This window comes from Urocitellus parryii, chromosome 4 (assembly GCF_045843805.1).
Source record: "Urocitellus parryii isolate mUroPar1 chromosome 4, mUroPar1.hap1, whole genome shotgun sequence".
NCBI classification, from domain to species: domain Eukaryota; kingdom Metazoa; phylum Chordata; class Mammalia; order Rodentia; family Sciuridae; genus Urocitellus; species Urocitellus parryii.
Window position 1 is genome coordinate 45,395,245 of NC_135534.1, and position 13,209 is coordinate 45,408,453.

At 38.0% G+C, this 13,209-nt stretch overlaps 1 protein-coding gene and 2 pseudogenes across 1 annotated transcript; 2 read left to right on the forward strand and 1 right to left on the reverse strand.

Annotated features, from left to right (window-relative positions):
• The first annotated feature begins 817 nt into the window (after nucleotides 1-817).
• On the forward strand, nucleotides 818-1,816 carry LOC113200882 (mas-related G-protein coupled receptor member X1-like). Its single transcript, XM_026414475.1, has one exon. It carries the CDS (start codon nucleotides 818-820, stop codon nucleotides 1,814-1,816), a length of 999 nt encoding a protein of 332 aa, XP_026270260.1.
• Nucleotides 1,817-5,639: 3,823 nt separating this feature from the next.
• On the reverse strand, nucleotides 5,640-9,817 carry LOC113200881 (large ribosomal subunit protein eL32 pseudogene; annotated as a pseudogene).
• A 387-nt stretch (nucleotides 9,818-10,204) lies between these two features.
• LOC113200880 (rho GTPase-activating protein 29 pseudogene) lies at nucleotides 10,205-11,916 on the forward strand (annotated as a pseudogene).
• The last annotated feature ends 1,293 nt before the right edge of the window (nucleotides 11,917-13,209 follow it).

A 13,209-nucleotide genomic window follows, 5' to 3' on the forward strand; every position in this document is an offset into this window, starting at 1 on the left:
CAGAATGCATTTCACTTTATTGTACCCAAATGGAGCACAACTTTCATTGTGTTGGTTGCACCATATTTCCTACCCCCATGCTACCTCTCCATCTCCCTTTTGTCCAAACTTCCTCCATTCTTCCCACATACACACCCCATTATGGATCAGCAACCACTTATCAGAGAACATTCAGCCTTTGTTTTTTTTTTTTTTTTTTTTTTTGGGGGGGGGGATTGGCTTACTTCACTTAGCATGATATTCTCAACTCCATCCATTTACCTGCAAATGCCATAATTTTATTCTCTTTTAATGCTAAGTGATATTTAATTGTGTATATACACCATAGTATTTTTTTATCCATTCATCTATTAAAGGGTATCTAGGTTGGTTCCACAGTTTAGCTATTGCGAATTGAGCTGCTATGAACATTGATGTAGCTACGTTACTATAGAATACTGATTTTAAATCCTTTGGGTATAAACCAAGGAACAGGATAACTGGGTCAAATGGTGGTTCCATTCCAAGTTTTCTAAGGAACATCCATACTGCCTTTCAGAGTGGTTGCACCAATTTTCAGTGCCACTAGCAATGTATGAGGGTGTCTTTTTCCCCACATCCTCACCAACATTTTTAACTTCTTGTGTTCTTGATAATTGCCATTCTGACAGGAGTGAGATGACATCTTAGCGTAGTTCTGATTTACATATCTCTAATTAATAGAGCCGTTGAGCAATTTTTTCATATATTTGTTGATCGATTGCATATCTTCTGAGAAGTGTCTGTTAGTTCCTTAGCCCTTGAGTCTTGCTTTTTTCCCAGGGGCACCAGTGCAGAGATGGAGAGCCTGGATCCAACCATCACAGCTTGGAGTACAGAAGCCACACCAACCAATGGAAGTTACCAGCACCTTCCTCCAACTTGTGACAGGAATAACCTTCTTCCAAAAGTGCTGGCCCTCCTCATTGCCCTGGTTGGACTGATGGGAAACGCATCTGTGCTCTGGCTCCTGGGCTTCCGCATGCGCAGAAATGCCTTCTCGGTCTATATCCTAAACCTGGCTGCCTCTGACTTCTTCTTTCTCTGTTTCCATATCACTGCTTTCCTGGTGGACATCGTCAAAATGTTCTTTCACTTCTCTGTCCCTACATATGACATCGTGCGAACTGGGGGAATCATTTCCTACATCGCAGGCCTGAGCATCCTTAGTGCTATTAGCACCGAGCGCTGCCTGTCGGCCCTGTGGCCCATCTGGTATCGCTGTCGCCGCCCTAGACACATGTCAGCTATCATGTGTGCCCTGCTCTGGGCCCTGTCCATGTTTTGGGGCGTCCTGGACATGGTCTATTGTTCTACCTTGATTATCAATAGTGGAGTTCATTGGTGTATAAAAGTTGATTTGATCATAACGGCATGGCTGATTGTTTTATTTGTGACTTTCTCAGGGTCCAGCCTGGCCCTGCTGTGGAGAATCCTTTGTGGTTCTAGGCATAAGACACTGACCAAGCTGTATGTGACCATCCTGCTCACATTGCTGGCCTTTATCCTCTGTGAACTGCCCTTTGGCATTTATTTATTTCTGTCAGACTGGATTTCAGTCGATTTTGATGCATACACTTGTCTTTATCTGGTTTCAAATGTCTTTTCTTGTGTTAACAGCTGCACCAACCCCATCATTTATTTCTTTGTTGGCTCCTTTAGGCAGCGGCTGCAGCGTCAGAACCTCAAGCTGGTGCTTGAGCGGGCTCTGCAGGACACTCCTGAGGAGGAAGAATGTGGAGACAGCCTTCCTCAGGGATCCCTGGAGATGTCAGGTAGCAGAGTGGAGCAGGGATGAAGAACCTGTGCTCTGGTCCATTAGATGTATTTTGGCGAGTCAACACTGCCCCCATCACACTTGACAGCTGTCTACTTTAATTTCAGCCTGTGCCTCTGAAATTACTCATGGTCTTCAAATGTATTTATTTTAAACTGGATTGTCTTGCTTTTCTTAGAGAAACCAGGATGAAATAAGAACATTTCCATTCTTACTGATATTTTCAATAAATTTCTTATCCTATCTTCCTCTGAATCTTTTCTTTGTCATTTTCATTTCAGTGGAAAGAATTGTTGTTCAAAATGCTAAACCTCTTATTTATGATTGTTTTCTACCAAAGTTATTTTAAAAAATTAATGATTCCTTATTTCTCTCTCAGACTATGTTCTAAGAATCATGTTGCAATTTCTCTCTCAGACTATATTCTGAGAATCATGTTGCAATTGTTGTACAAAGAAAGTTTGGTTCTGATGGAGTTCTACTACTTTTAAATGTTATTTAATTCTCTGGGTTTGGAAAAATAATGTCCTTACTGCCCTACATTTAAAAAAACAGCTCACAAAAAAATGGTAGAATTTGTCCATGGCATGGTGACCAGTTGGCCATGGGGGTTTTTTTAGTGGTTTAAATAAGAGCCTTTCATCCTGAGAACTGGCAAGCAGTTACTTACCTCTTGCCCTGACCAGTATTCCAATAGTTGAAATCTTGGAATTATGATTTAGATATGAGGTGTCCCCAAAAAGCTCATGTGTGAGACAATGCAAGAAAGTTTGGAAAAACTTGGGTTATAAGAATGGTAACTGAAGTCAGGTAGGCTGTGGCTAGAGGAGGTGGGTTATTGGGGTATGATTTGGGAATGTATATTTTTTCTTGGTGAAAGGAGAACTCTCTGCTTCTGGCACCATGTTCCCAGTGGCTTTCCTCTGCCACACACTGTTCTGTTGATGTCCTGTCTCACGTCAGGCCCCAAGGAATGGAGTCTGTCGTCTATGGATTAAAACCTCTGTAACTGTGAGCCCCCAAATAAACTTTTCCTCCCTAAAATTGTTCTTGTCAGATCTTTTGGTCACAGAAGTGACTAAAACACTTGGGACACATTGTGATACAGAACTTTTAAGCGCTAGATTGGAAAGGGCACTGGACATGGGGTTGGGACACATGGATTCTCAAGCTGACCCCATGACTAAACTGGGTCACAAGATTCAAATCTGAATCTTAAAATGTTCATCATCTGGAATCTGTTTTCAGAATAAGACAGTGGGGTTTGACTTCACCATGGCATGGACTAGAGGAAACTACCATTGTGAGTCCAGCAGCCTCTGAAATCACAGTACTCTTTCCACCTATGTGTCAGCTATCTGTCTTGGGCACCAATATTGTCAATACATCAATTCAGGTGTAAAAATAGATGTAATTTCATTCCTGTTCTGCAGAAGATTTGTGCAGAGTTTAGAAGAAGAGATCTCCTTAGACATGCCTGTCATATTGATTCTAACTGGTCAAAATCCTCTTGGCATGCAAATTCTGAGAAGGGATCAGAGTGCAAAAAGATCTCACAAGTAAGTGTGTATGTGGTGGCCAATAGACAGGGAAGACTTTTTGAACTACTTGGAATTGGAACCAATGGTTCTACAATTACTAAGAGTGTGCCTCTGCCACTTCTACAAGCCACATCAATTTTTTTTTAAGTTGGCAAGGAAAGAAAACGTGGACCTGAACAAATGGAAATGGAAGAAGAGATCATTTGTAGTGATGTTGTAAATAAAAGCATAGAAATGTAAATGAGTTTCCAAGTGTTTAGTTTTGATTGCAAAATCCCTTTAAAGAAAAATCTTAAAGCTAGAATGCTGTAAGAAATAAGCAATGACTGTATAGCCTTGAAGTGATAGGAGTCAGCATAAGTTTTGTAAAATTAGTTGGAATCAACTCTACAATACTGGCAAGTGCATACAGGAGCATTCAAGTCACCACAGCAGGACAAGCAAAAAGCAATGTTCTGCTCTCTATACCATCCCCTCAGGAACATGTTCCTATACAATGGTTTAGAAATAAAGATACAGAGGGATGTAACAAGAAGAAGAAGAAGTAGCAGAGAAAGAGAAACAGTAGAACACACCTACTTCTCTTGTAGTCTTTCTGCCTTCAAAAGGCCCAACTAGAGCAGGGAAGATAGTTCATCTATAAACAGTTCAACATTTTATTACTCACATAAAAAATAAATCCCCAAACATCTTGATAGCCTTGATATGGATGGTGGCTTAAAAATTGCTAACCAGTTATCAGAAAACTCATATTCAGAGTCTGCATGTCACCTATACCTCTTTTGAAGTGCAATATTTTGATATTTAGAATAAACTGCTGTTTTAACATAATGTGTTAGAATAATGTATATCAGCCTCTAAAATTCTTAATTGTACATTGAGAAGAGATGCAGAAGTATGCTTTAGGGGTACCTGTAGAATTCTATTTATTCACTTCTAAAGAGTAATTGGAAGAAATATGACAAAAATTTAATGAATGCTTCATTTGGGAGTGCGTATGTGAATGCTTATTATACACTCACTTATTGCATCCATAGGCAATTTCATCTTTGTACAAACATTTAGAGTTGACTTAAATAGTCTTAGATGGTAACAGAACAGCCTATTAAGCAAACAACACAAAATTATATCAAGCACAAGAGAAATGAACCCATCAAGAGAGCTGATTAAGATGAGATGTATATGGCTGCTGCCAACATAGCATGCATATAATTTTACAGTAAAACATATATTCCATGCTTTTATAGTTGTTCCAGAATGGATTCTACTGTCATGTGCTAAAAACCCACAAGAAAAAAACTGGTACCCATGTCACTCTCTCTTGGTAAATGCACATAGTTGTGTTCTACAGGAGATGTTGTTTTATGCAAGAGAAATACTAACCAAAGAAAAGATAAGTAGCCATATAAGTAGAGTGGAAAAAAAGCAGACTTCACAATCGGGAATATTATGGGGATCAAGAGGGTTATTTTTTAATGATAAGGAATTACTACATCAAGAACACATAAGAATTCTAAATGTGTATGTACATAATAAATGATCTTTTAAAAAAAACATTTATTTTTTAGGTGTAGAAGGACACAACACAATGCCTTTATTTTTATGTGGTGCTGAGGACGGAACCTAGGTCCCACCCATGCTAGTCGAGCGTTCTACTGCTGAGCCACATCCCCATCCCATAATAAATGATCTTAAAAACACACTAAATAAGGATTGATAAGCTGCTGGGGTTTTGGCCCAGTGGTAGAATGCTTGCCTGGCACATGTGAGACACTGGGTTTGATCCTCAGCATAGCATTTAAAAAAAAAAGAAGAAGAAATAAAATAAAGGTATTGTGTACATCTACAGCCAAAAATTTTTTAAAAAGAAGAAATAGAACTGAAATGACTAATGGGCAAGCCAGACAAAAGTGGGGTTTTCAGCATTTCCTCTCAGAAACTGATAGAACAAATCAAAAGAATCAATTAGGATAGTGAAGACCAGAACAAGAGTAACAACCAACTTGACATTTTGAGAGCAATCCATCCAAGAGTGGAATACACCTTATTTTCAAGTGCTCATGAAATATTCACCAAGACAGATTCTATTATTACCATGTTATTTGACATCACAATTGATATAAAAGGATTAAGTACTCCATATATACATTTTCTATTACTAACAAAGTTTAAAATCTAACAAAATGATATTTGGAAATTAAATAACATAGTTTCTGAGGCAAGGTGGAAATGCCAGATGGCAGATTTTGTGATTTCATTTAAGCACACACAAAAACAATGTGCATGTGATCTGTCTATCCATTTTATTCACTGCACAGTCTGACATTGGGAGTGGTGACTCTGATGGCCAGTTGGGCTACTTCGCTTTCCCTGATGGCTTTGCAGTTCTTGGAGAAAACATTGTGGGTAATCTCATCATGGTAAGATTTGCTGCATGTCAGCAGCACTTCCAGCTCCTTGACATTATTAACAAGAAACTTCCAGAAGTAACTGAGTAGCATGTGCTTTGTTCTCTTATTGTTCCCATAACCAATGTTTGGCATCAAGATCTGACACTTGAATCTTCTCTGCACGTTACTGTCAATATCCTGGGTTTCTTCCAGTTATGCTTAATTTTGCCATATTGGTCTGACAGGTGCCAGATGAACTTCCTGGTCCTCTTCTTGACAATTTTGGGCTTCACATAAAGACTTATTCAAGTGTAAGTCCTGTTAAATTTGGCTCTGAAAGGTTGATGTCTGTTCACTGTTGTGGCTTGAGTTCTACGGGACAACCTAAAACCAGAGACATGGGCTAAAACCCATAAGAAGATCTGAGGACAGCCATTATGCTGAATGTAGTTAGCTAGCGCTTTTGTAGGCAATGCTAAGGAAGGGAGAAACAACAGTTTTAAACAAATAGTAGTCAAGAAATAACTGAAACTAAGAATAAGAAAATATTCTGAACTGACTGAAAATAGAAACAACATCAAATGGTGGAATGCACAAAATCTTACAGGGAAATTTTTAGCTTTAATTATTAGACAAGTAGGATGTAAAAATAATAAATATACTTTAACCTTAAAAATTAGAAATATAAGTGCTTATTAAATATATGACAAGAAAGGAAAGAAAACATTGAGATACGTAAGGTAATGGAAATGAGAACAGATGGGAAATACAGAAAATAAGTTGAACCAAATTTGAAAGATCAATAAAATTTATAAACATATGATTATATAATCAAGGTAAAATATAAATAAGACACAAATTGCTAATGACAGGAATAAAAGTCACAGCATTGCTAATGATGAGTTTCAGAAACATAAAAGTAAAAAAATGTGAACAAACTGAGGTCACCATATTTGATTACACTCACTGATAAATTTCAAAGAAATATGTCAGCCTCTAACATATTCCACAATTTTCCAGCATTCTGAAACTTAGCTACAAACAGATTAAGACCTGATTCCACAATCAGAGAATGGAATACCAAAAAGAGCAGAGAAGCAAGGGGCCAAAAAGTGGAAATAGTCTGACTCAGAAGGGCTCAGTATCTACAGAATACCCAGGCTTCTTCTCCAACTATATCCAGGTTGCCTGCTGAACACATTGGGAAACCCCTCAATGTGGACCAACCAGACTGGAACAGCCAGTCTAGGGGCAACCCTTCCTGGAGCAGTCCTTGGTACTTCCAAGCCAGAAACAATCAAGCCTTGAATAATCCATTTCACAGTGGTGGAGAGGAATCTCTGCAGCCCTGGATGCATCTCCAGAGAAATTTTTTTGCAAGTGATTTGGTACCCATCTTGGAAACTGCTTGGGAAACTCTATTTTCTAGCTCCTCTAAAACTGAGTATTTATTCCTAATTACTCGATAAGCAAACATACCAGCTGAAGTTGTGTGAAAGTGAGTGTTTTCAATTTCATTCTGGGCAGTGGCTGAATTTGTTTCTTCCTTATAAGATTCTTTTTATTTTAGAGATATGTATCCCTGCCCAATATTCTGGCTCTAGTTGTGCCTGTGTGTCAATTTGGAAGGTGGATATGACTGGAGCCTAATCAAAGAGATTTAAATAACTTTGATATAGACTAGAAGTTGTCTCTGGCTATACATAAGTAGAAGTAATACTAGTTTGGTTATATTTACAATATAAAATCTAATCTCAAAAGTATGAAGTAAAAAGTAAAATGATGTGTTAAAAAAGCTCTTTTATATTTTCTGAGATTTGGAAAGATTTACTTTTAGAAACTCAATTGCTGGGTCAAATGTGGTTCCATTCCAAGTTTTCTAGGGAATCTCCATACTGCTTTCCAGCAATGTATGAGTGTGTCTTTTCCCCACATCCTCACCAACACGCTTACTGTTGCTTGTATTCTTGATAATTACCATTCTGGCTGGAGTGAGATGCTTGCATTTCTCTAATTACTAGAGATGTTGAACATTTTTTCATATATTTGTTGATCAGTTGTATATCTTATTCTGAGAAGTGTCTGTTCAGCTACTCAGCCCATTTATTTATTGGGTGTTTTTTTTTGGGGGGGGGGGTTTCTTTCTTTTTTTTTTTTTTTTGGTGTTAAGTTTTTTGAGTTCTTTATATATCCTGGAAATCAGTGCTCTGATGCGCATGTGGCAAAAATTTGCTCTAAAAATGTAGGCTCTCTGTTAATCTCCTTGATTATTTCTTTTGCTGAGGAGAAGTTTTTTTTATTTGAATCCACCCCATTTATCATTTGACCCACTCCTTGGTCTATAGTAAAAGGACTTAAAAACAGCATACTATAGTGACGCAACCACTTCAATGTTTATAGCAGCACAATTCACAATTGCTAAACTGTGGAACCAATATAGATGCCCTTCAATAGATGAATGGATAAAGAAACTGTGGTGTATATTCACAATGGAATATTACTCAGCATTAAAGGGAATAAAATTATGGCATGTGCAGATAAATTGATAAAGACAGAGAATATTATCCTAAGCAAAGTAAGCCAATCCCAAAAACCAAAGGCAGGATGTTCTCTCTGATAAGTGGATGCTGATACATAATAGGACAGGGGCAGGGGGGAGGGGGTACCGGAAAAATGGAGAAACTTTGATTGGGTCAAGGGGAGGGACATAAGGGTAAGGGGCATGGGAGTAGGAAAGATAGTGGAATGAGATGAACATCATTACCCTAGGCACATGTATGACTGCACATGTGATGCGACTCTACATCGTGTACAACCAGAGAAATGAAAAGTTGTGCTCTATTTGTGTTCAATGAATCAAAAAGCTTTCTACTTCAATGTATGACTGATTAGAACAAATAAAAAATTTAAAAAGAATTGTTTTATGCCTTTGCTCCACAGCAGAAGCTGAATGGTGAATATTTATTAGTATTACCATATTATGTTTAATAAAGGACGCTTAACATGCTAAAAAAATAAACTAAAAATAAAAAGCTCAATTGCTAAGGTCAAGGGTTAAATTATGATGTGTTTCATTGATATCCTCAACCTTTTTGGCCTCTGTGCCTTACACCACCAAATATTTGCTCACAAATATTTGTAGGTATTTGGCTGCAACATGGTGAATAAGTACCAGTTTGGCTGGTTTGAGCACAAATGAATGAAATATCCACTTTATCTTTTAAAATCCTTTAAAAAAATATTTGCCAGACAGGGAATGATATTTGTCAAATTATATTGTTACATTATTTCCATGTATAAATATGTAGCAAAGAATCCCACTAAATGTGCAATTACAACGCACCAATAAAAACTGGAAAACATATTAGCCAGGAGAATCTGTCAATATATAAAAAGAATGATATATCACAACAAAATGGGATTTATTTTGAGAATGCAATGTTCTTTCAACATCAAGAAACAATACACAGGACTGGCCTAAACCTGGGGCTGAACAAGTACAAGAGAGCACCACCCCCTGCTTCCACACAAAGCCTAGCACTGACTAGCAATCAACAGTAGTCTGCCATGGGGGTTGACCATGCTCATGCAGATTGACATTAATTGTAGTAAAAACATGTAGTACAAACAAGGCTGAAGGCTGAATGAGTACCAGGAACAGTGAGAAAAATCCACTGACATCTCAGACCTCATCCTAAACACAAGACAACGGCAGCAAATAATTACACAATTGAAGTCCACAATGCAGTGAGCTACCAACACTAATACCACCACCCAAACTCATTCAGCTCCTGTCTAGATTGGCTCCACCACACTGAGAGAAAGGCATGACCGTTTCCATACCAGGACCTTCCAGTGGTGCCCCTGGGAACACATATAAAACCTCATAACTGCCGTGATTGTTATCCCTAAAATCAACCTGTAAGATCAGTAGGACAGCAAGTACTTTGAGATGACTAACTAGGATTTCTTCTCCAACATAATTCACTATTAGTCTCTCCCCATTAAATGAAAGATACAGGTGTGATCGTGGCGACGGCTTGGCGGGGTGTCTGCGGGCTTTGCGTGTGGGATTGGGGCGGCGGGGGCATCCGGGAGGTGGGATGGAGCGCTGCGGTGAGTGTGGGACAGCGGTGCTCGCTCTGGCGCCTGATGGGTTCGGGACTGCAGAGCCTGCCATCTGCCAGTTGCGGTCTCGGGTCTCGTCCGCCACGCAGTGGGCCCCAACGGGGGCAGCTACGGGGGGAGCGGGGCGAAGTCCTGCAGGATCAAACCACGCGACAGGCGCCCACGAGCGGAGACGCCAGGGGCTCCCACGAGCAGGACGTCACGGGCGCCCCCAAGCGGGCGCTGTTGGAACGTTGCGGAGCTCAGATTTCAGTTTTTCTGACTGGTAACGGATGACTGTTAGAGGATGATTGCTTACAAAAAGAAAAAGGCAGAGAAAAACGTGTTTGGGCATCAGGCCACCTTCCTAAATGGGATTCAAGTCCATAAGTTCCAACTCCACTTTTGATCCGGACTACATCAAGGAGTTGGTGAACGATACCAGGAAGTTCCCCCATGTGTTACTATATTTAAAAGAGGCTATTCTTTCAGACTGTCTTAAAGAAGAATTCATAGACTTCTGGATGATCTCCTCCATGTTTTAAAGTCTGAAATGATAAGCATCAGAATCTCAATTCTGTTGATCTTCAAAATGCTGCAGAAATACTGCAAAAGTGAAAGCTGTGAATTTCTCAGAAGTTAATGAAGAAAACAAAAATGACCTGTTCCTAAAAGTGTTTTCTTCTATTGAAACTTTGGCATTTAACTTTGGGAATATCTTTATGGACTTCCTTATGGGAGATGTAGGCAAGGACTCATTGTTACAACTGCCTATTTCTCGGGAAAGTAAGTCTTTTGAAAACTTTTCTGTGGACTCAGCACTGAGTCCACAGAAGGAAATTTTTCTCCTATAGAATTAGACCATGTGCTGTTAAAAAAAAAAAAACTAACTTTATTGAATTCGCCTTGTTATATGCTAACATATAGTCAAAATGTACAAAGAACATAGTGTCATGGGTTGAAAAAAAAGCTTAACTTGGAATTGGCATCCACCAGAAATATTGTAAAGTTGATAGAAGCAACTAGAACTAACATTGGACTACAGGAGTTTATACCCCTACAGTCTCTATTTACCAGTGCTCTCCTCAATGGCATGGAGAATAGTCACCTTTTACAAGAAAGAGTTGCAGCTCTCCAAGTCAACAATTTGTACAGCCTCCACTGGAGAGGAAAAATGAAATGGAAAAACAAAGGAAAGAAATAAAGGAACTTTGGAAACAACAAAACAAAATGCTCAAACAAACTGCTCTCAAGGCAAAATTGTTATGCATGCAATGTGAAGATGAAAATGAATATGCATGTTTCGTGCAGAGGAGGAGCATCAGTGCTCAAGTGGTAGATTAGCAAAAAAAATCCCAACAAGCAACTACCAAAAAAAAAGAGAAAAAAAAAGGAATGTTAGAAGAGGAAGTGCTTCAAAAAGTAGAAGCAGCAAATGAACTCTACAAAGCTTGTGTAACACATATTGAAGAAAGACAAAATTATCTAGAAAATACCAAAAGAGTAATTTTTTAAACATTTTTAAAATATTTATTGCTTAGTTGTAGTTGGAAACAATACTTTTGTTTTATTTATTTTTATGTGGTGCTGAAGATCAAACTCAGGACCTTGCACACGCTACTCAAGCGCTGTACTGCTGAGCCACAACCCCAGCCCCCACACACACAAAAGAGAAATTTTAACACAACTCAAGACGCTTGTTTTCCAGTATGATCTTACCCTTAAAGCTGTAACAGTTAACCTCCTCCAGATGCAGCACCTGCAGGCTGCCTCCCTTGCAAACAGTTTACAATCTGTAATAAAACTTACAAACTTCATGATCCAGGCCAAGAGTACAGTGAACTTGTGAAGGCTAAAAATTCAACTGAAGAAGAAAAAAGTTAATGGGAATGTAAATTAACCATTAGCAAATAGTTCCCAGATGTCTAGATGTGGCCCTGCTGATGCTTTAGAGGATGCTGTGCACCTTCCTGACAGTTGTACTAAAATTGAAGAGGACAGATGCTCAAACAATGCAGACCTAACAAGTGCTTTTCACTCTGAAGAGAATACAGATTTAAGAAGAAGCAGATTGCTCATTTGATCATTAAATGAACTGGAGCTCTGGAATTAGAAAATCGTTCTTTATAAAGTAACTCTATGAGATGTAGTCACAATTATAACCCCCATGCCTGCCTTAAAATCCATTGGTCATTGTTAAGGGAATTTGAATCATTTTGTTTTATGTCAGTATTTTACCTTATGAAATCCACCTGTGACTAAGTTTTAACTTTTATTATTCTTAAAGATTCTTATTTCATGGGGCTGGGGATATAGCTCAGTTGGTAGAGTGCTTGTCTTGCATGCACAAGGCCATGAGTTCAGAGTCTATAAGTCCAGGTACATAAATATTTAAGTCTAGTGGTGAAAAATCAATGAAAATATTAAAACTATAATTCAGGGAGTATTTATAACTGCCTTATTTTTATAATGAACTGTCTCAGGTATAGAAATGAGAATGTACACATATATGAACAGTTTAAAGAAAAAGAATGAAACAAATCCTCAATAAAAAATATTAGTACATTAGAAGCCCCCTGGATACTCCTTCTTGATAACTCTGCCTTAGCTCCCACCAGAATAAACCATTATACTCTGTTAAATCATGCTATAGATATTTTAAATGTTTTCAGTACCTATATGTAGTGGAGTTTTGCCCTCTTCTGGAAGTTCTTCATATTCTATCATACTATTTTATGATTTAATCCATGCATGTTGTGTTAATGTGAGTAGTTGCCTTTATTTTTACTACTATATTCTAGTCTATGAACTTGAATATCATGATCTATCTTTTGAATTATTTTGCAACAATTGCTATAATGAACAATTCAATTATACCAAAAAATATCAAAGATATGTATTACATCAGGGAAGATGAATTATTTTTATCTCTGGAGCAGAGCAGGAAACAGGCAGCTACTTTTGTCTTTCAAATTGAGCTACTAAAAAACAAATCCTCTGCTCCTTTCCATAGATGCTGAGAAGTCATGTGACAATATTCAATCATTCCTGATGAAAACACCCAATAGAATAATAATGAATAAAAATCTTCATTTGTAAATATGAGGTACATATATGTAGAATGAGGGGCAAAAGACATTGAATAAGTTCATGCTAATATTAGAAAGGCAGTGAGGATGTCAAATATTGTCAGTAAAATACTGCACACTTTAGAGGTATGCAATAAACAATCAGAAGCATGAGAATCAAAAATGAAGAGGCCAAATTGTCTCTATTGCAAGAGATACAATAGTTTCATTGTATCTGGAAATCTTAACAGTATCAATAAAAGCATAACCATATGGTTAAAAACTCAAATTATATACTTATTTATTTA

Coding starts and splice junctions, on each gene's coding strand:
- LOC113200882 (XM_026414475.1), top strand. CDS start 818: ATGGAGAGCCTGGATCCAACCATCACAGCTTGGAGTACAGAAGCCACA.